Below are 23,055 nucleotides of genomic sequence, written 5' to 3' on the forward strand. Positions count from 1 at the left end.
TCCATTGGTGGAGGCTTAAAGAAGAGGTTCGAGAGAGAAACCAGGAAGCCCAAGGGAGAGAGTGGTCATCAGTATGGCAGTTGAAGTCCCCAAGCACAAGAGAAAGGGAGTCAGAGGTTATAAGGGAGAGCCAGAATTCAAAGTCTGAGAGAAAAACAGAAGAGGGATGAGTAGAGGTAGGTGGGTGATAGATGATTTGGAGAAGGAGATGAGAAAAAAGCTGGACAGTATGAGCCTCAAAGGATGGAAAAGATAGAGGGAGGAATAGGAAGGGTTCGTTAGCGGCAGCTTGAGGAGAGGAGGAACCCCATGCTTCCACCCCTCCGAAAGGTGTGCAGCATGGGAGAAAGAAAGGCCACCACAAGAGAGGGCAGCTTTCATTGCAAAGTCAGACTGAGTGAGACAAGTCTCAGTTATCGCAAAAAGGCGTAGACAGTATGAAATGAAGAAGTCGTTCACAGAGAGGAACTTGTTAGAAAGGGAACGAGTATTCCAAAGGGCACAGGAGAAAGGGGGAGGGGGGGAGGTTGGCACGGGATGGATATAAGGGTAAGTAGGGTCTACACCACGTAGAGGTAAAGTTGCATGTGAGAGGGGAGGATGAGAGCATGTAGAAATAAGACAGGGACTAGGATTGGGAGAGATATCCCCAGAAGCCAGAAGAAGCATGGAAAGAAAGCGAATATGAGGAGGATTTGTCAGGGTGTGTTTTAGTGCAGCGGGAATTGCTGTGTAGTGTCAGAGGGTGCAGATAGGAAAGGAGCTCATGTGAACTAAGAAGTAAAGAAGGAAGGAGAGACGGAGATACATGAATAGGGTTAGAGTAATAATGAGGATGATAGACCGCAAAGTGTAGATGGAAAGAAGTGATGATAGAGCAAATATAAATAGTAGAGGAGGCATGGCAGTGGTAGTAGTTCAAATTTAGTGTTAAGAGCTGGGTGAGGGGTGGGCACTGTCAGTGAAATTAGGATAAGGGTAAACAACAAGATGTGAAAAGATTAAGAACGTATCCGTGGTAGTGCTGTACAATGTTGATTGTAGTGTGCTGTACCTTCCTGAGTATTTGATAGAAGATGTCCTCCTGTCCAACTCAGTTCAACTCCAGGAATAACTCCATATCCACAGGTCACTTGAACCTAGGGCACTGCAAACCCTCGCACATCCCATAAAAAGTCCTAATAATGTACTATAGCTGGGATTATACTGGGATTATACTGCTGTTTTACATAGGTTAGCACAGATTCCCAGCAAGCTCAAACTCCCACACCCACCACAAAGTGAATATATATTTATGTCAACCAGAGAGCTACTGAGCGTGGCAATTGTATATAACAAGAGACAGAGGGTGCCCAATGCTGCATCCAATTGACAAAACATATAAAGTAAAATACTTCAATAATAATAATATAAAATACTTGGTTATTTAGTTAACCCTTTGCTGTTTTACATATTCTACAACTGCTCTATCTAAAAACATATTTTGTACTTTAAAGGGCAGATCCACAAATCTCTGTTAGCTCTATTTAACCTAACGTTAATTATAATGCCTATGCACTAAAGCAAATTACAGAACATTAACCCAGTGCTACTCCTTAATTAGCATATGGTTATATTTTTATGGGGGGGAGAGGGCCTTCAGTAAAGTCTCAAGCACTATATATATATTGCCTCTGAAGCACTATACACTGTGTATATTTTTTCTCATACCTCATATGCTAATGAAATATGTAAAGTATATTTAAATGACCCCTAAAATATTTCCATGAGACCACGTTCCCTGACGAAGTAATTAAGTTCACGAAACGCGTAGGAATGATCTGTGGACGCTGTTCCTGTGATCCCTTGTTGCTTAAGTCATAACTTAGTAAGCTACGGGACTCTATCCTCACAAATTAGTCGGCGCTGAGGATCGGTGACCGCAGTGATGTCATCCGTCCCGTGAATTGTGTCGGGAGCTTGTAAGAAGCCACGGTAACATATTACCCTGCTGATTTGTCGGCGTGGAGGAGCGCTGTACCGCAGCTATACCATCTGTCCCGTTTGCGGTGCTGAAGACTTGTATCATACTTTTCTCTGGCAGGGTTCCAGAGTGGCAACAGTGGGGGACGTTAGCTTGTTCATTCTTTCCCACAACTTGGACTCTGAGTGCTGGTGGTTACTGTTGGGGTTTAAAAACCTACCGGTTACACTGCTGCTGCTGCTGCTGCTGCTGCTGCTGCTGCTGCTGCTGCTGCTGCTGCTGCTGCTGCTGCTGCTGCTGCTGCTGCTGCTGCTGCTGCTGCTGCTGCTGCGAAAAACGTTTTAATCAGGATTGGAGGTAGCTACTCTAAAGGAGTCCCCAAGAAGCAAGTCGTTCGTGTACAGTTGTGGTAACACGTACCCTGAACATGCCCTTCTTGAATAACTGATTATTTTGAACGGGCAATACTACCACATTATTAATACGATATAATTACTTATTAACCCTATGAGTCGTGCGCTGAGTTCTTTTATTTTTCATGTCCATGAGACCTATACTGAGATGCCTAAGACCCCTTGTAATGAAGGGGGTACTAGCGTCATTCTAACCCACAACCTCTGCTATTAAGGGCAGCAACTCTAGCATTAAACTATCTCAGATATTGAATAGCCCCACTGTCAAATCGTACTTTAGAGCAGGGGTGCACAAAGTCCTTGCGCTGCGTCGTCCCCCCCCCCAGCCTGCTCTCCCCGTGTCGCGCTCCCCTTACGTCTAATGCGGCATCAAATGGCGCCACGGGATCGTGTGACGTCACATCACGTGACGCAGCGTTGCCATGGAGACGTGTGGACTGAAGCCGGGTAAGTGAGTTTTAAAGAGGCCTCGCGCTTTCAGCGCAGGGCCTATGTAACCACCGCTCCCCCCCAAAAAAAGTCCCCCAGTTTGCACAACCCTGCTTTAGCGCTTTATTGCTCACACCTGGAAGTTTCGCTTACCTTTGTAATGATTGTAATAAAGTAACTTTTATATATATATATATATATATTTTATTTTTTTTAATTTTAATATATAAATATATATATTTTTTTTTTGTTTACTATCGCTTTATTCGAAGGCACGCCATTGGGATTTCCATCACACAGCTCTATTGCTGCAACGCTTCGAAGATTACAACACCGAAAAGACGCAATTTTAGCAGGAAAAACAAACCTCTTTGGGCATGAGGTAGAGTGCCAGTCCCCATAACGTAGTGACTGTCCATCCAAAGGGTTAAATGATAGTATAACTGCTTACATTACAAAGACGTGAGGGTAACCCTAATACATCTTGCCATGTTTGAAAGCGCCTTTAAAATATAAATGTTATGGTCATCTCCCATTTTTCGTGGAATAATCAATTTTTCCCTCTTGCTGCACTATTAAAATGAAGAAGAAAGCTACTTTTCCTCTTAATTAGCATGTGGCCTGTTAGCACAAAATGAACAAGGTGGAAAGCTCCTAACACCAACTGTTATCTGTACCATAGAGACTCTGTGTTCCATTTACTATTGATAAGCATTAGTGTATGAACACCTTCAGTGCCGGAGGGGGGGGCACAGAAATGATATGCGTTCCCTGTGGCACATACTAGTAAGGATTTATGTAATAATTCTTCAAAGCCGTTGGAATGTTACCAGATTTACGCAACACTTCTATTCGCTGATCCAGTGACTAATTGATTTGTTGACCGCTGTGTCTGTGCACTCAGAAGTCACACATAGAGAGCGATTTTTACTGTTGTTTTATCATTTAGTATACTTTTAATAGTATTGTGAGTGTGGGACAGAAAACCTTTCCAGCACAGGAAGCAGTATATTGAATAGGGACCATCGTGAAGAAATTGACTTTTCCCGTATTATATATTTGTCCAGAGAATCAAGCTGTTGTATATTATAAATCAATCATAGTAAAATGGATGGCTCGTTGTATCATCAGAAGGAAAAGCATGTAAATACTGTATATGACGAGTATATCTTTTTTTACCCTTATGATAATGTTTCCTTTTAATTATTACATCAACTGTCCCTCTTGAAAATGATCTGTAGATATGTATCTTGACACTGGATCTTTTTGCGGTACGTGTGTGTGTAAAGTAGAAGTGAAATGTGTGTGTCTTCTACCACAGGTGACGAACAAATTATAATCTCACAAAGTGATAAATATAAGTAGTGTTACTTGAATGAATAACATCAAAGATACAAATAGATAACAGTGATACTTAGGGTGTGTTGATTGGCTATAGGCTTTACCCCAGTGGTAGGGTTGCCAGGTGTCCAGTATTGAACCAGGCTATGCTGTATTTGGACACCGTCCAATAAAAAAATAGAAGTAATACTGGACATGTATGTAGCCCTTTTTCTGACGCCTTCCTAAGGGACTACTAGTACTGTACTCAACCTGCGGCTCCAGGAGATATGAGCCTCCGCTAGCTGGGAGCCTGGGGTAAGGGTTCTAGCACAGCGCCTCCACTTGCCCAGGATCCCCGTTATGTAAGATCGCCCTGGGCAAGAAACATACCAACAGTGCGTGCAACCAAGTTTACTGTGCATAGGCAACCATGTCTTAATCTCTATATAACGTCACACATAACTTGCATATATATATATATTATAACGTTAGAGTCCTTACACTACCGTGGCTCAGCCACATCCCTAGAGGATTTGTCCCGTATAACAGTGGCTCCGCCACGCTCGTATAGAGTGTTGTCCTTGCAAGATATTAGCTAATATGCTCAGTCCGCTAGCAACTTGCTAGTGTCACTACAAAGTTATTGCTAAGGCGGGATCAGCGCCTGATGACCGGTGTTGGTGCACTTGCTTTACAATTGTACCTTCCGGTCACGGCGGTGACCGGTGCCTCTTCGCAAAGGGTCCGTTGCCTCCGCTCTGGACCTCCAGATGTCGCGTGTCCAGCCGTCTGATCCCAGATGACTGTGACCGTCCACAACTCCGTGCGCTGTCCCTAACTAAGGTGACAATTCCTTCCACTATCGGGCGTCCCTGCAGTACAGCAGCCTACTGTGACTCAGGGAAACTTCCTATAGGCCTGGGGGTAATAGCTGGCCTATGCAGGCGGGTCACGGACCCCCTGCACTCACACTACCTCCTCTCGCTCTATCCCGATCTCCTCTGCTTAGCGTGGTCTCTCCCCCACGCTTCCTGTTCCTCCTTCCTTAATTCCCGCCCTCTCATTGGCTCCTAGCGTCAGGTGACTGTTCCAGAGCTCGCGGGAGTTGTGGTCCATTATCAGAGCCTTTCCCTTATTGGCCTGTCGTTCGCGCGCTCCCATTGCACATGCGCGACCTCTTCACCCCGTCAGTGTCCTTTGCAATATTGCGCAACAACATGGCGGCACCCTGTACTACCGTGCCGTCGCGGAACCTGCCGCACTCCCTCCGCGCACACACCCACGGTATCTAACACACCCTTACATGTATGTATCTGGTAATACCTCTTTGGACATAGTGACCTGACCGGCTTTGGAGGCAGCAGGATTTCTCGGAGCAGGGCTGTTGCTAAGGGGCTGGGCAGCTTTCTCTATCCTGATTGGCTGCTGGGTAAAGCATGCAATCAGGAGGACGTGTCAGGAGCCTGGGGGTGGAGCCAAGGCTAAGAGGAAACAGCATGGAGCAAAAAGAGAGGTGTGTGTGTATGTATCTTAAGCGCGTCACACCTTTCACCATGGCGTCCAGTGTTTTTGGAGAAGCCACCTGGCAACCCTACCCAATGGTGACAGCCGTGACTGAGAAAAACATCAAAATAGAAAAATAGGAATAAAAATATAAAAGTAAGAGGTAAACAGTCACTATTAGTCTGCTGCTTCTCATATGTGTGTGTATATCATAAACATCATCTTCTGCCCTTGTTTATCCCCTGCTGGATGAAGGCCTCCCCAATGATCTTCCAAGTACTGTGGTTGCAATTCTCTCTTCTCCTTGTTACTCCAACACATTTTCTGATTTCATGGTCTTGGTCTTTTGATATCCATTGGAATCCAGTAGAGTACTATCCCTGTCCAACGATGGTCACATCTTCTTGTTATGTGTGGACAGCGCTCTTTTCCTGGACAAACAGCAAGGAATAATTGGTGCCTTCAGGACTGCTGGCTGCCATCACTCCCCAGCCATAATGATACCATCTAAAAACTGGCTGCAGCACTCCATTTGTAGAACATAAAAATCTTTCACATTTTATTATTGAGATCAGCAGGGTCTTTTACATACAAAAAGGCCTACAGCAGCAGGTCAGTTAGCCTGAAACATTGCTGCATTAGGCCTTTTTGTATGTAAAGGATCCTGGTGATTTCAATAATAAAATGTGAAAGATTTTTATATTTCTCAAAACAGAGTACTGCAGACATTTTTTGGATTATACATATATATATATATATATATATATATATATATATATATATATATATATATATATATATATATATATATAAATATATATATATATACACTGTATATATTATATAGACACTGTACAATACATATACACTACCGACACACTTTATTAAAGTGTGGCCGGTACCGCAAGCCGGGATATTTCCCGGCTTGCTTGTGGCTGCCCCTCGGCGTGCCGCGCGTCATAGACGCGCGGTCACGCGTCTTCGGGAGCCTGCGCCCCCTGCACGCGCGTCCAGGGCTCCCCGAGGGAGCCCTGGTGTCCCGCGATCTGCGGGACGGCAGCAGGGGGTTCCGGGGGACCCGGCGGACCCGGTAGCGGTAGGGAGAGCGCCCCGATCGGAGGGCGCTCTTCCGCTGCTTCGGCGCGCGCCCGTCACACTCGGGCGCGCGCCAGGCTACTGCTGCGGCCAAGAACGGGCAAATGCTCGAATAAACTTGGCCGCAGCAGTAACTACAAATAACATACATGCATGCGTGTGTGTATGTGTGTGTGTATGTGTATATATACCGATATATCTTTATTTATATAGCGCCATGAATGTACATAGCGCTTCACAGCAGTAATATACATGACATAACAATATAAAATAACAAATAATACAAATAGCACATAATGGGAATCAGAGCTTCAGACATACAAGTAACATTAGGAAAAGGAGTCCCTGCCCCGAAGGGCAAATGAAGGGACAGGGACTCCAAATTAAGCAAAATAAAGGTGAAGTTTAATACTCAACATTTCGGCTCAGAGTACTCAGGAACCTTGCAGCTTTGTTTGCTTATACCTTAACTGTTTGTTCAGATGTTACCTGTCTCTTGTTCCTTCTGGTTGAAGCCTAAAACCTTGACATAATTATTTTCAAGTATTATTCTTTAAAAAAAAAAAAGGCAATAATGCTTTCGCAAACATTGCTTTCAATTATATACAGTACTTTAGCAATTAACAACATTTTCAATATGTTTTCTCCATGTCTTAACAATCTGGTTTGTCATTATTGAAAATCTCAATCAATAAATCAGGATTTAAAAAAAAAAAATACAATATTTTTGATATGACGCAGCATACAGTAAATTGGGAAGAGATGGCGCCTTTCATTTTTGATCAATTCAATTAGCACTCATGCAGTTATGTTCTTTCCCCATGGAAATTTCCCATGCAAATAATTAATAAATGGTATCTACTTAAGTATTACTCTGGATCCATCTCCCTGTCAATTTACTAAAGTAACATTGCAGCAGTAAAAGTGTGCTATTCTAATGCTAATGAAAGGCCTTCTGAGTAAGCTGTTTATTTACCAGAATACCCAAGGGTGGTTGTTGCCAAATGGAGGTTGTAAACAGAAATACTGTAGATAAGGGGTGCATAGCCCTAGTTTTCATGTCTCAGTGTTGCATGGATTACGGTACTGATTGATTTCCCTGTTTCACTAAATATTATAAATTAGTATAAAACATACGCTGGGGAAAAAAGTATGGGTCCTTTTGGATTTAATTTGAATGTATTGAGGCTCTAAGTAATGTGTGTATTTGCTTCTGCATAAGCCATCTCTGGGTATTCAAACTACTAAAATTACCTTTGAGGAATGGGTGCACAAAATGTTTTGTCATTATGCTACGGGATGTGATTGGATTCCGCAATGTCACACAGTTGAATATGTAGGCTTTGTACTGCTGAAGGTATTGTGATTATATATTATATAGGATGGAGCTGATACTATCCTGCAGCCCCTGTGATATCACACAGTCTGCTGGTGTGGCAACATGCAGAATAGCTTCTGTTTCTTATCACTTCTCCCTTATGTAACCGCACCTGTCAGTTTTCAAGTTGTGCGCAACTTTTTAACCCTTTCACTGAAAGAGGGAACAGCAAGGGATTGTGGAGCAATACGTGACCCTGAAAAGACAGATGACACAGGGACACAAAAGAGCCACATCTCTGCATGTGCAAGGAATGAATGTGCTAGATATGGGAACGGGGTAACCCTTTCAGTGCTGGACGACCCTGCGGCGGAGGGTCTGGTAATGCACAGCACCCCATCCAATACAGAAAAGGTTCAGTTAAATGTCTGTGGAATCTGTGTATCCACTTCAAGTGGTGTCTTTATAAAGTGCACATACAGTAAAAAAAAAAATGCACAGTGCACATGCTCTCTGAGTATCTTCTTAAAGAGCCCTTCTAATTCTCCCTAACAGCAGCCCCTCAGTACAGCTGCATGCTGAAGCAGTGCAGGATCTGGGTCTTCATTAGCTCAACAACCAGCTTGTGAACAAAGGGTTCTGCTGTCAGATTGTGCAGCCTCACACACCTAAAAAGATGAAGATTTCCTGTCCTGGGGGATTTACTTGTGATTAAATGCTCCTCCAATTGCAAAGCTTTGCCTGTTCAGCACTTCATGGTCCAGAGGGTGTTGAAGAGACATCTTTCAGCATGTCTGCACTGATTTAAAAGCCAGCAACCAAAGTCAAGACTGCAACAAGACAGAGTGGACAGGATAAAGCTGACAGGACAGAGGGGACAGCACAGAGTGGACAGGACAGAGTGGACAGGACAGAGGGGACACGTGCATCTTTAGGGACTCATTATCAGGGCTCAGCTTGCTGCTGATTGAAATAAATTGCTTTCGTGGAACCTTTTGCTCAAGTTGCTGTGTTATGTTGGACACGTGATTTAGAAGAAGAAAAAATAACCCCCCAGCTAACCTGCTCCTGGGCTGGGTGCTGTCCTGCGAAGTTCTCCTCTGTTTACTGGTAGATCCCATGAACACAGTGCTCTCTGCCTTCTCACCCCCACCCTGCAGCAGGCTCCCTTCCCCTCACCTCCACCCATTCCCCCGGCCATCCCCAGAACCAGGCATACAGCTTCAGCGCAGGTAACAGGCTTCCTGAGCCAGGCGAGAGCAGAGTGCAGCGGTGGGATTGTGTGAGTGCAGCAGGGGGGTGAGCAGCCATGCAAGTCTCCATCGCCTGCACCGAGCACAACCTGAAGAGCCGGACCGGGGAGGACAGGCACGGCAAGCAGAACTCCGCTGCCCCACATGCAGTGAGCGCCGCCCGGGCCAGGTTCCGGACCGTGGCTATCATTGCCCGCAGCCTGGGCACATTCACTCCCCAGCACCACATTTCTTTAAAAGAATCAACTGCAAAGCAGACTGGCATGAAATACAGGTAAGGTGTATTATTACCTGGTCCCCCCTCTTCATATCCAAGCCCTTTAATAAAGTCCATTTCTGATGCTGGAAGTGGTGTTAACATGGTAAAGCAGGCTGTGGATAACGAGCATTGTATTCTGTGACACTTCCTATGACCAATGCATTTTATTTACCTGTCAGTATATTATTCACATATTTTATATAATGGAATTATTCATTCTCTCTGTTTTCTGTTCTTTTTTTTTTTTTTTTAAACATTGTATGCTGTTTATTTAAAGTCAAGTTGTTACTTTTTATATGACATTAGGTAAGAGGGAATGGGGTCAGGGTACAGCACCCAAATATTCTGCATATATGATGTACAGTATACTGGGTAAGTTAACACGAGTATACCTTGCTGAGTGCAAGCATAAGGTAATTAGTGCATTTCTACCACCTAACAGTAAACTAATTAATTATTATGACAGGTTAATGAATAGTTCACAGCACCATCATCAGAACATGAATTTACCAAACTGCATTGAAAATGTCCTCCTGTATATGTTTTTAATAATTTCCACTCAATTTTCTTAATATATTTTCCATTTTATAAGATATTATATTGTTGACATTTCTTAAATAGTTTTTGTTTTAGTGCATTTGTTCAGTAAAAGTCACTATAACTTAATATCTAACTGTTGAAAGTCTTTAATTTGTAAATCAAAGGGTGAAAATGTGTTAAGCAGAAGCTACATTATGTTCTGATGCTGCGTTTGTACTAATCACAAATAGAAAATAATTGTAGTGCTATTCCCATTAGTAAAATAGTTTCCATGGATTCATGATTCTTCTTAGCAACTAGTAAAATACAACCTCCCACACGTACAGAGGAGCTAGACCGAAGTTGGAGTAAATCCAAAAGTAAAAAAAATATTTTCTATACGCTGATATAATCATTATTGCGAGTTTGAATCAAACTGTGAAAAGTTAATCTTATTGCAACACACTGGTGTGTAATGTACAATATAACCATACATCATTGCATGCTATTTAGCAAATGTTTTTTTTACACTGTATTATTATTATTATTATTATTAATTGGTAAAATTAGGGTATGTCTAATAAGAAAGCACATCAGTTTATACATGTAATGTTTAGAACAGTGTACAAGTGGGGGTGATTTGGCCTTACAGTAAGTGGTCAATAAATATTAAAATATGCAAAAGGGAGTTACATAGCTTGGCATTAAAAAAAAACAGGCTTGCGTTAATGATTAGTTGTAGGTGCATACTATAAAAAGTCCTATATTTTAAACACACCAGAGAACTGTAAGGATTTATTATGGTCAGTTTCTTGGAGCTGAATATGGTTATACTTTAACGTGTGTGATTCAGTTTCTAGGAATTGAGAAGTGTGTATATTTTAACTTCACCCCATACAAAAGAATGTTAAGCCTTTTTCTGCATGTTTATTATTACTGTACTTGGTTATTTAGAATTTCTCAGAGTTACTGTAACATAGACCAAATTTAGCGAAATAGCAGTATTGCTCTACAAGCATATCAAAGGACTCATGTTTTTATTGCAACACAGTTGTAATGCTATAGCCCAGTGTTTCCCAACGCCAGTCCTCAGGGAACCCAACAGGTCAGGTCTTAGGATATCCCTGCTCCAGCACAGGTGGCTCAGTCAAAATGACTGAGCCGCTTCTTGACCCACCTGTGCTGGAGCAGGGATATCCTTAAGCTGGCCTGTTGGGGTTCCCTGAAGACTGGAGTTGGGAAACACTGCTATAGCCCAAGAGTGGCCAACTCCAGTCCTCAAACGCCACAACAGGTCAGGTTTTAAGGATATCCCTGTTTCAACACAGGTGGCTCAGTCATTGACTGAGCCACTGATTGAGCCTCCAGTGCTGAAGCAAGGATATCCTTAAAACCTGACCTGTTGATGGCCTTTGAGAACTGGAGTTGGCCACTCGTGCTATTGTCCTTTAATTTAGGTGACTCACTCCATAAGTTAGGTCTTTTATCACAGGACACCTCTGGTGTTTACACCTAGAGATGTACACATTTTTTGCTGACGTTTGCAAATTGGGCAAAATGTGTTATTTTTTATTTAAAGATTTGGCACAAATAGCAAGGTTTGCAAAACACTTGAATCAAGCATGAAAAGTCAATGTGCCCTTTTCTTACTGCGATTTTTGCTAAATTGTGGCGAGAAGTGGCAAAATTTCTGGTAAAATGTGCCATTTTTTTCAAACAATGGAAAATGCTGCGAAAATGTTTTCAAATGCGAGATTTAGGGGGGAAACATAACACATTTTACAGAGCATCAATTCTGGCTTAGTCTGATGGAGAGTACCTCAGACACAGTCACCCCCTACCCCCTCCCCCCCCCCCCATCAATGAGACTGTCACTGTAATAAGTATAATTTGAACATTCAAGAGGTCCTTCTGCAGCTATATCATTGCGTAGACATGTGGTAATTGTACTTATTCACATTTTTTGGCTACAATCAAGCACTCACTGTGTTTTTACTTTGAGGCTGGATAGGTAATTATTTTGTGTGACTTATGCTTATAAAGTTAGGGTGATAGCAGATTCACTGGCACATTATTTGCACCACTCAACTGGAGTGGTCCCATTTACATAACTTCTGCTTTACAAGTATTTATGGAGGAAATATTGGTCATATTTGTGAAAGTTGCAGGATTTGTTGGCCACATTTGCATCAGTATAAAAATGCATTTCAATAAACCTGATTAGAACTTGCTATGTTAGCAGATTCTTGTGGAATGGTCTCGCTGAGTTTCTCTAGTGCAGAACTGGTGGAATTAATACTAGGACAGTAGTAATTCTTGTTTTTTGCTTCTGATACAATTTGTATGTGTGTGATTCACCAAAGTATGATTCAGTGTTTGCATTTGCTGTTTTCTTACTCAATATTTTTATGCTACTTATCATTCTCTAATAAGAAAATGCATTCTGCATATTGTGGAGACCAGGATGAATCAGATTTGAATTGTTACATAAGAGGTGCATTGTGCTGACCTTATTAGTATATTACTTTATTAGGGTGAGCACAATGGAGCTCTTATATAATAACAGGATATATTAAGAACAAATCTTGGTGAGCAGGCTGAGTCAGCTACTCGGAAAAAAATAATTTTTAGGGGTGAAAGTCAAAATATCAAATATAACTATATTTTGAAACAAAATGTACTTTGGTATTCCTGGTAAAAACACGTTAGTAGTGTTTTTTTAGCCCTCACTTAATATTACCAAGCAATTAGCATACAAAAGAATGCACTTATTTTACATAGAAATAGAGTATTGCTTGCTTTATCCCCGAAAACTAGCCTATCTGGGGCTCTCTGATAGGGTTAAAAGAACCAATTAGAAAATGTATTTGAGGTATTGGGAATAAAACAAAAAATTACAAAAACTTGACAAATTAAAAGCTCATCATTTCTAAACCACAATTGGAGTCTTTATGCATCTTAGCATGACAGTTACAGACATAGTGCTTTGACACAAACAAAGAAGAAGAAAAAAAAGAATATGATATATTATTTATTTATAAAATGTTTTACCAGGAAGTAATACATTGAGAGTTACCCCTCCCTTTTCAAGTATGTACATATATATGTAAATAAGTGTATTCACTCAAAACATATCCATCTGTTATAAAACTCATACGAATTATGATGCAGTCCATTCCCATGTAAATACAGATGGCAGATCCCTAACTCTACTTAATTAACAATATTCTGCTTCTTTATTATTCAGTATTTCCTTCTATAATTTTTCTCTCCGGAGAGGCTGCAATGCATCAGATGCAATCTAGGGAAAGATCCCAATGCAGCCATGGAATGCCTTGGTGGTCACTCCCTCCATCAAAGTAGAGGTTAAAATAAAGAGTTTTTCACCTGGTACATTCAAGGAATCTTTAATAGCAATGCAAGTGTGGGCTACCACCTGGCATCAGATATCCAAAGTAGGAGCCATCAGTCGAATAATGTTGGAAGACTTAAACCCTTGAATGCCAATGAGTAACATGGCCAAAGTGCAGACCTTTGGACTTCAGAATGAAATAATCATTCTAAGACAGAAAAAAAAGTGTTTTTTTTTAACCAAATATGTTTTATTTATCAGTACCTGTAACCAGCTAAGAAAGAAGAATTCCCGACACCCCACAAATAATGCAAATCTTGCTTTCTTGTTTTATTATGTATTTTTGATGCAAACCTTTGGACTTTTATCAGGGCAATTTAAACACTGAGAGGACATCTAATTAAACCATCCACAATAGGCATGTTGCATTTAATATGTTTACATTATTCTGGTGTGTGCGGAATTGTCATATAGCGGAATCTTAAATTTTTCGGGTTCAAGTTGAATGCCATTATCATTTGCCAAATTCTGCGCTGGCGCGGGCTATTGTGCTGTTAATCATCACACAGGAGATGGGGTTAATGGAAGAGCACTAACTACACCTGCAGCATTCATACAAAATGATTCCCATGGTTGTTGACCAGTAACTGACTTCAAAGGTGGACTGACAAAACAGCACAGTACGGGAAAGATAAAAGCTGCGTACGATAGTAGAAGATGTGGGCAGACAATTTCAAGCATGCATCCACTGTCCTCCCTACAGTATGTTTTCCATCCCTTTACCACCACAAATTGATTTTCTCATATACTTCTTTCATTAATGATATAAAGAGTAAGGCAAAAACTTGCTAAAAAAGGACATCAATTCCCTGGCAAGGTAGAAAGGCAGCCAACACCTTCAATGATTTGTCTACTGGTTCCAGATCGGAATGATGGCGACATTTATCTGCATCCCACTAAAGGTGTTGTCACACATGTAACCCTTTGGATTAATTATCACAAATAAATGTCATATTAATACAAGATTGTCAAGAAAATAAGAATAAGACACCAGAATAATAAGACACCAAGACAGAAACTAAATTTACACTTAATTAAATTTCACTCAGATCCCATAATTCCATTCAGTGAATGTAACATCACATCTTGGGCTGTCATCTAAAGACAGTAATTGTTTTTCTTAATAAATTAAGGGTGTCACCTACCGATCACAGAACTACTTGAGTTATCCAAAGAAATGTGTTGCGTGGCGCACAGCAGCAGGTCTTGAGAATGAAAAATTACTTTATTGGAGCTGCATTAAAAAAAACGAAGGGAGCAACACTCCTACGCGTTTCGTGGGTAACCGCACTTTATCAACTTGATAAAATGTGGTTACGCACGAAACGCGTAGGCGTATTGCACCCTCCGTTTTTTTTAATGCAGCTCCAATAAAGTAATTTTACATTCTTAAGACCTGTCTCTCTGCTGCTGTGCACCACGCAGTACATTTCTTTGGATATCTCTGGGTCTTGGACACGGCTGCACGCTGGAGGAAACTACAGGGGACATATAGGGAGTACCTTTATTTTTATATGGGCCATCCCAATGAGGAGGAGAAAGGCATTACTACACCACTCCCCACCTTCAGGGAATAAAAGAGCCTTACACAGGTTAAAAAGACTGTCTATTGGGTCACTTGTTATGGATTATAATCCCCATGTATTGCTACCTCTTTGATCAATTGAATATCATTATGGGACCAAGCACTTGAGCACCCACCCATTTCCTATACAAACAGAACTACTTGAGTATCTATTGTTATCTGCTAAATGAGACAGCTACAGTTCCGCCTAAATATACCAGAAACATTTATAGCCGAAAGCTGCTTATAACTGCATGACTGCCGTATTTAAAATTTAAAACTCTTTTTTTTTTCCTGGACACTTTAATTTTAGTTTTCTATTGATGGTAAATACTTGTTCCCAGATGTACTGTACTAAGCTGTGAATGTCTTTGTAATGACTGTACGCCAATCAATACTGCTTGCGGCACGTAGCAGATTTGGGCGTTTATTCTGAGATTGCCAAGAAGATTGTCACGTAGAGTTATGCTTGTATTATATATGTTTAGGGGTTCTTTAAATGTGGCAGCAACTGTGAATTTTCTGAGACTCTCTTTATGTGTGAAAAGTTATTTCTGCTGCATCAGATTCCCTTATTCATTCTTTCTTCACTTATTTGGATAGAGATAAAATATTCCCAAGGAAGGAGAAGATGGTTTAGAGCATGTTTATTGAAAAGGGGGTAATTCTAATACTCATTGATGTTAATGGGGGTTTTCGGCTGAAAATACTCAGAACAGCTACTACGGATTATATAGGATTAGCCCGTGCGGAGGCTGTAAGGTAAGCGGGTGCTTTCCCTGGCCATGGTGGACGGGCCGTGGGGGACGTTCCTAGGGGCGTCACAGAGCTGCTTCGCCCTCATTGGCGAACCGCTCACGTGACCGGCCTGTCGCGCCAAGAAATCAGTTTGAACTGATTTCTTGCGCAACGCGCGCCCGCTTCCGCGCGCACGCGCCCGCACACCACATGGACGCGAATACTACCTTAAGGCAGTCTGTTCGCTCAGCGTGCGGACGCCTCCGCACGGTCGGCGGTACCATGGCCCCAGCCTACGGCTTTTAGGACTAAATATATCAAATTGAAAAATAATGAAACATGAATGCTGATCAAGGGAGTAATCTGATTATCTGGTCAGGAAGGAATTTATTTTTTCCTTCTTATGAGACAGCATTGGATTATGTTTCACTGGGGTTTAGTGTTTGCCTTCCTCTGGATCAATAGGATAAAATATCTGTCGTCTAATTTTAGCATATGTTGAATTTGATGGACGTATGTCATTTTTTCAACCTCATCTACTATGTAACTATGTAACTATGTAACTATGTAACTATGTAATATCTTACATTCTGAAATATTCAATTTTTTTTACAGTTGTCGCTAAGTAGAGGTGCAGAAACCTGTCCCAGTATGCTAAAAAAAACAGGGTTGGTTGAATTTTGGGGCGTTTTTTCTAGGTGTATAAAGGCGTTCTGAGGCATTTCTGAGCACTTTTTGTAAAGCAGTCAGTGGATCGACTGCCACAGTCACGCCCAAAATCAAAATGTTCCTGTTCCTAAAAATGTTTTTATAGTTACGCTATTATGGTTGTAATATGATATTTAATGTTATTTATGTATAACCGTATAGAAGTATTTAAATATTTTAAAAAAAATAGTATACATATATTAGATTTATTATAATTGTCATATGAGGTGATTTGGACCTTGCCAGGGTTAATAGACACGTAGATGATTGCAAGCTCTTCGGAGCAGGGACTCCCTTTCCTATTGTTACTTTCATGTCTTAAGTGCTTATTCCCACTATGTGTTATAATATTTGCTCACGTGTATTACTGCTGTGAAGCGCTATGTACCCAGATGGCGCTATATAAATAAAGATATACATACATACATACATACTTGACATTAGTAGCTTGATATGCCCCTTAAAGCGGCAATCCAGCTGGCCATTATCTTTTGCTTGAAATTTTTTTTACATAGGTTTGAAGCAGGGGGTCATCCGGAGGACCCCCTGCTTCCAGAGATAGGGGGTGCCGATAGCCACGCTGCTCAGCTTGCTGGTTTCATGTAGTGGCGGCGTTTCAAAGCTCCCTTGCCCTGCGGGCCAATAGGAAGCCGTGACATCATCTGCTTCGACTTCCTATTGGCCCACATGACACAGGAGCTTTAAACTTTGTCGAGATACCATCATACCCTTTAGAGGTGAGTATCTCGGGAAGCATGGGGTCCCCATAGCTACTGATTGAACCACCTGTGCTGAAGCAGGTATAAACCTGAACTGTTAGTGGCCCTTGAGGACTGGAGTTGGCCACCGCTGTCCTAACTTAACCTGAGTAATTTGTGATGGTGCTGTAGGAATAGACAATATATAATTGTGCGTTTACATAAAGCATTGTACAGAAAGCAGGTATGGGACATTTCATATAATAAAATAATATTATATATAGGCTGAAACCTGTGCAGTGTTATCGTTTTGCTTTTCACCTATCTCTTTGTATTCAGTTCTTTGTAACCCTATTAGAAAACATTAGCTAATTGATTGGCCTATGGGAAAAAAAAAAGAAAAAGCTTTGTACAGTATTAAAAAGAAAAGTCCTAGAAAAATGGTCAAATTCAACCCATTTCTTACAGATAATAACTTCAATAGGAAAATATAAACCCATGTTTAATACTTGGCATGTGCTAAGTTAATGTGCATCTCTTCTGAAATATGTCTCTGGTGAGTGCTCCATGTTTTTATCCTGTCACCTATTGTGGGAGAACTGGCAGAAATGTTGATTATCACTTAAAGACCTATAATACATATTCAAATGCATTTCTTCAAATAGAGCAGCTTTTAAGATACGGCATTGCAGGGAGAGTTGTTTTAGTGAACATTGGTGTGCAGCTGCGCACACATTTTGTGCATATTCTCTCAAATCTGACGTTGCTAGCAGGGGCGGATTGCAGATACCTACCGGGCTGGGCGATTCCTTGAAGAGCGGCCGTCCTGCAGCATCGCGGCATTGTGGCAACACGTGGTCATGTTGTCATGGCAACGCGCTGCCTGGTGACATCGGGGGGTAATTTGCAGTCGGGTCGCCATGACAACACAAGGCTGCAGGAGGGCCGCGCCGGAGAAGGTAAGACTCCCCACCACACGCGCACACACCTTGGAGTGAGGAGCCCTCCTCCCGGTCTGGGGACTCTGGAGCTCCCTCCGCTGGTCGGGCAGAAGTTGGATCCGGTGACGACAGGAGGAGGGAGAGAATTGCAGGGGGGCAGGGAGCTGGCAGCACCAGCCCACCGCACCAACTCACCGCCCGATAGGGCGTCCGCCCATGGGAGAAGGAGCGTCTCAGTGAGTAAAAACACTGACTGTAGCACTGAGTTTGAAGCACGGGAATCTGGATCAATTCCCAGTGTCAGCTCCTTGTGACCTTGGGCAAGTCACTTTATCTCCCTGTGCCTCAGGCACCAAAAAAACCCCATAGATTGTAAGCTCTGGGGGGCAGGGACCTGTATCTGCACAAATGTCTCTGTTAAGCACGTTGTAAAACTAGCAGCGCTATACAAGAACAAACTATTATTATTATTATGGTTGCTAGCTATCATACAGATATAAAAATGCCATTGCAAGTTGTTGATAAATGTCATGCAGAATCACAGCAAAAATGGAGCGTTCCATTAAGATTCTGCTATTTTAGGCAGGGGGTGTAGAAAAAGACTATGCAGACCAAGTGAATCCTCGCCACAAGAGCTTACACTCATACTTTTCTGTACCTTAGGCAAACATAAAGACGTCACACAAAGCTTTGACTGAAACTCAAACTAGGGTCTGACTGTGACTGCAAAGATGTGCAGGGTTTAAAGCAGCATGATACAAGTAATAAAAAAGGGTGAATAATGTTGAAATGTTGGGTTTTAGTGAATTTTGATATGCCTTGATCCTTTGATTTTTGCTGTTAAATTATTTATTTTTTGCCGTAGGGTTTTTAACAAATCCCATTATATTACATACCACTCGAGCGAGATTTTAATGTAATATTTAATATTAACTACATTTCTAACTTGTTTCAAATTGCTACAATCTTTCTCACAATATTTCAATACTTTTTTTTTAATATCGCACAGATTTTTTGATTTTTTTTAAAAGACACAAATGTTCGTGAATAAGGCAATATTTGTGAGATAAAAACGCGTGTTATGTTTCTTTTACCAAAGGCGTTCATCTCAAGTTTATCGGAGTTTGGTGAATATAGGCCTTTGTCATAGGGAGAGCCCTCAGGACTGTTACTGTTAATGTGCTAGTAATATGTTCTCACTTAACACTTGATATGTGCAAAACATTCATGCATTCTCAGGGCAAATGTTGAATATTCCTGACTGGCTAAAAAGTCATAAAAAATAGCAACGTTTGTGAAAAACAAACAGATCTTTTAACCAGAGACCAGTTTCCCCAACCTGTGTTAAAAACCAGTAGTGTCATTAGTGCATGGAGGGAAAAAGAGAGGTGATCAGCAGTTGTAGATACCAGAGTACTTCATTATTGTTATTTTGTTCCATTTTGTCTTGTGTAAAAAGTATAATCTTATTCAGCATCAGCTTCAAGCAGCAGATCTCATATTGTCCTCAGAGGATTTTTATTCCTCGTTCAGGAGATATAAGCAGTTCAGGAGATCTAAGCAGTTCATGTGATATAAGCCAGTTTAAGACTTTTTGGCAGAAAATGGCCAGGACAGCCACTTCAGCACATGTAGTGTCTGGGAGGTCAAAATGGATGTCTCCCCAGAACCCAGTGCAGTCTGTTGTTACCATGGTAACCTCAGACGCCAGAGATTACGAAAATAATCATGTTAACCCTACATTTTGATTTGTAAACAGTGAGAGCAGAGCAATGCTCAGGGAGCAAGATACCAGCTTTATATAATTTTATGAGTTAATCTCATATGGCAGGAATGGCAAACTCCAGTCGTCAAGGGCCACCAACATGTCAGGTTGGCTCAGAGCAAATGCTTGAGCCATCTGTGCTAAAGCAGGAATATCCTCAAAACCTGACCAGTTGGTGGCCCTTGAGCACTGATGTTGTCCACCCCTGTCATATTGTAAGGGCTTCTGTGGAGAGTCCTGTTTTAACCTTTTTTAGGTTGGCATAGAGAGCAAAGTTTCCATGTTTGCTGATGACACAAAATTATGTAAGATAGTACAATCCAAGCAGGATGTAATTTCTCTTCAGTAGGACTTGGATAGTCTGGAAACTTTGGCCGGTAAAATGGCAGCGGAGGTTTAGTACATGTAAGGTTATGGGAAACAAGAATAAACAGGTGATTTACAAATTGAATGGGGCAAAATTAGGTCAGTCCTTGATGGAGAAGGATTTATGAGTGCTTGTAGACAGCAGGTTTAGCAATGGTGCCCAATGTCAAGCAGTAGACAAATAATATCTTATCTTGCATTAAAACAGGGTATGGAGGGAAGGGAAATAAGCATAATTATGCCACTGTATAAAGCATTAGTAAGTCCGTACTTTGAATATGGAGTACAGTTTTGGACACCACTCCATAAAAAGACATTATGGAACTAGAAAAAGTACAGAGAAGAGTCACCAAATTAATAAAGGGGATGGAAAATCTGACTTAGCTAAATTAGATTTGTTTACATTAGAAAAGAGGCATCTAAGGGGGAATATGATAACTATATACAAATATATTTGGGGTCATTACAAGGAGTTTTCAAAATAACTATTCATCCCGAAGGCAGTACAAAGGACACGGGGACATCCCTGAGGTTAGAGGAAAGGCGATTTCCCCAGGAAAGTTGTCTGTTGTATACATATGCCACGCTCAATAGCACTCCATTTTGACACATATACATATATATATTTTGTGGGGGTCAGGGGTTCCCAAAAAGAGCTTGCTGGGGTTCTGTGTTTTGTTTTTCCAATAAGGGCAGTTAAAATGTGGAATGAATTACCCATGGAGACTGTGATGGCAGATACAATAGATATGTTTTAAAAAAAAGGTTGTCCATTGTCTTAGAAAGGAAAGGTTTACAGGTAAATAATAAAAAGGTAAAGATAAAATAAGTAATCATGGGAACCATGTTGATTCAGGTAGTAATCTGATTGCCATTATTGGAATCGAAAAGGAATTTATTTCCCCCCTTATGTGATATCATTAGATGAGGTGTCATTGGGGGGGGGGGGTTCTGTTTGTCTACCTCTGGATCAAAATATTGTAATTACAAATATAGGATAAGTATCTGTCATCTAAATTTAACATAGGTTGAACTCGATGGACATATATCTTTTTTTCAACCTCTACTATGTAACTATGTAACCTGCAGCACATAGATTTTTTTATAGATAAGTGCAGAAAATTCACGTGTTTTGACTGTGTCTACAGCTGCAGTGCATTCTGTGATAGAAGGTTGATGGCAATTTTTTAAATCTCATATTGTTTCTTTTACTAAGGAACAAAGCCAGTAAAATACAAGAAACCTGTTTAATCCCCATGGCGCTCCTCTTCCCATCAGGGAACTAATACGATGCCATGTGAATCTGCAGCTGTTCCCCTGCTGGATCCCTATTATGAAGAGATGTGACCAGGGAATTAGACAATGCTCACATTTTATTATTGTACTTCTTTTATTAAAACCACTGACTCACACAGCTACCTGCTTTGCCACTTTACAAAAAAACAACAACTTATATTTAAGCAGTAAATAGCTTAAGGTTTTTACCTAGCAGGTCCCAACTTCCAAGTAAAAAGTGTAAAAACTGGCATTATACAGTTTTTGCTCATACCGACCCGTTTTAATTTTTAACTGTATTTGTGCTGTGAACAATTCAAGGGCCATTACCGCATACAGGCAGTAACAGCCTGTGTCTGTGCGAGATGTCCTGTATTAGCATCTATTAGGTTGATTGTCACAGAAAGATGTCACCTTCTCATAGTGAGCATTAGAATAAGGTAAAGAAGCTGAAGAGAGCATGTACAGTATTTTAAAACTGCCACCGCCGTTATATAAGCTGGAAATCGGCAACATTATTGGAGTCCACACATGCTTTCCCAATAACAAGCCAAATATGTTAAAGAACTGAATGTAATGGGGGCGCTCTTGTCTATATCAGGGGTAGCCAACTCCAGTCCTCATGGGCTACCAACACGTCAGGGTCTGAGGATATCCCGGTTTCAGCACTGGTGGTCCTTCTGTTGGTGGCTCTTGAGGACTGGGCTTGGCTACCCCTGGTCTATATGTTTGGTAATGGAGCTCTATTCGGGGCTGGACTCTACTTGAAGAATTTCAATACTAAACTCACCAGTCCTATATAGGCAGTCTTTATTGTCCCAACATAATAACTGATTCCCACTATCTTATACTATATTAGTGAAAGCACTGTATGTTTGCCTGCCTGGATGTCCGGTGTCCCTAGCAGCAATCTCATTGGTCCCTTGGCCCGCCCGCCCCCGCACACCTCTCATTGGGCTCACACACTCACACCACCCCCTTGGCCCGCCCCCCACACCTCTCATTGGCATGAGGCGGAGTGACGGGCCAAAGGTCCAAAAAAACAAAAAAAAAAATACACACACACATCACTACACACACACATCACCACACACACACACACACACACACACACACACACACACACACACACACACACACACACACACACACACACACACACACACACACACACACACACACACACACACTCTCTCTCTCTCTCTCTCTCTCTCTCTCTCACTCTCTCTCTCTCTGTTACATACATTAGCGGGGCTCACAGTGTTAGCAGCACATCTCCCGCTCTCTTCCCCACCGGTCCCGGAGGCTCCGCCTCTTCCTCCGCCTCTCCCTGTTTCCCGCGCTTTCACCCCCCCCCCTCCACGTGGGAGCTGCGGGACGGGTGAGTGAGCTGCCGGACGGGTGAGTGAGCGGCCGGACGGGTGAGTGAGCGGTCTTCACGTCCCCTCACCCCCCTTCACCTCCCCTCACTCACTTCCCCTCCACCCCCCCGGCGCCGCTACACTCAGCGGGA

General features: G+C 41.7%; 1 protein-coding gene across 3 annotated transcripts in view; it reads left to right on the forward strand.

Moving 5' to 3' along the window:
• Positions 1 to 23,055, forward strand: part of KCNAB1 (potassium voltage-gated channel subfamily A regulatory beta subunit 1) — a 127,709-nt gene that overhangs the window by 45,415 nt on the left and 59,239 nt on the right. The window contains exon 1 of one of the 3 annotated variants that reach the window (XM_075570542.1): positions 8,575 to 9,571. The exons of the other annotated variants lie outside the window; for them this stretch is intronic. Coding sequence (XP_075426657.1) covers positions 9,354 to 9,571 — 218 coding nt within the window. The 5' untranslated portion in view covers positions 8,575 to 9,353. Of the gene's footprint in view, positions 1 to 8,574; positions 9,572 to 23,055 lie in introns of those variants that run through there. 3 annotated transcript variants of the gene reach the window in all.

The sequence above is a fragment of the Ascaphus truei genome, chromosome 14 (genome assembly GCF_040206685.1).
Source record: "Ascaphus truei isolate aAscTru1 chromosome 14, aAscTru1.hap1, whole genome shotgun sequence".
Classification (NCBI taxonomy): Eukaryota; Metazoa; Chordata; class Amphibia; order Anura; family Ascaphidae; genus Ascaphus; species Ascaphus truei.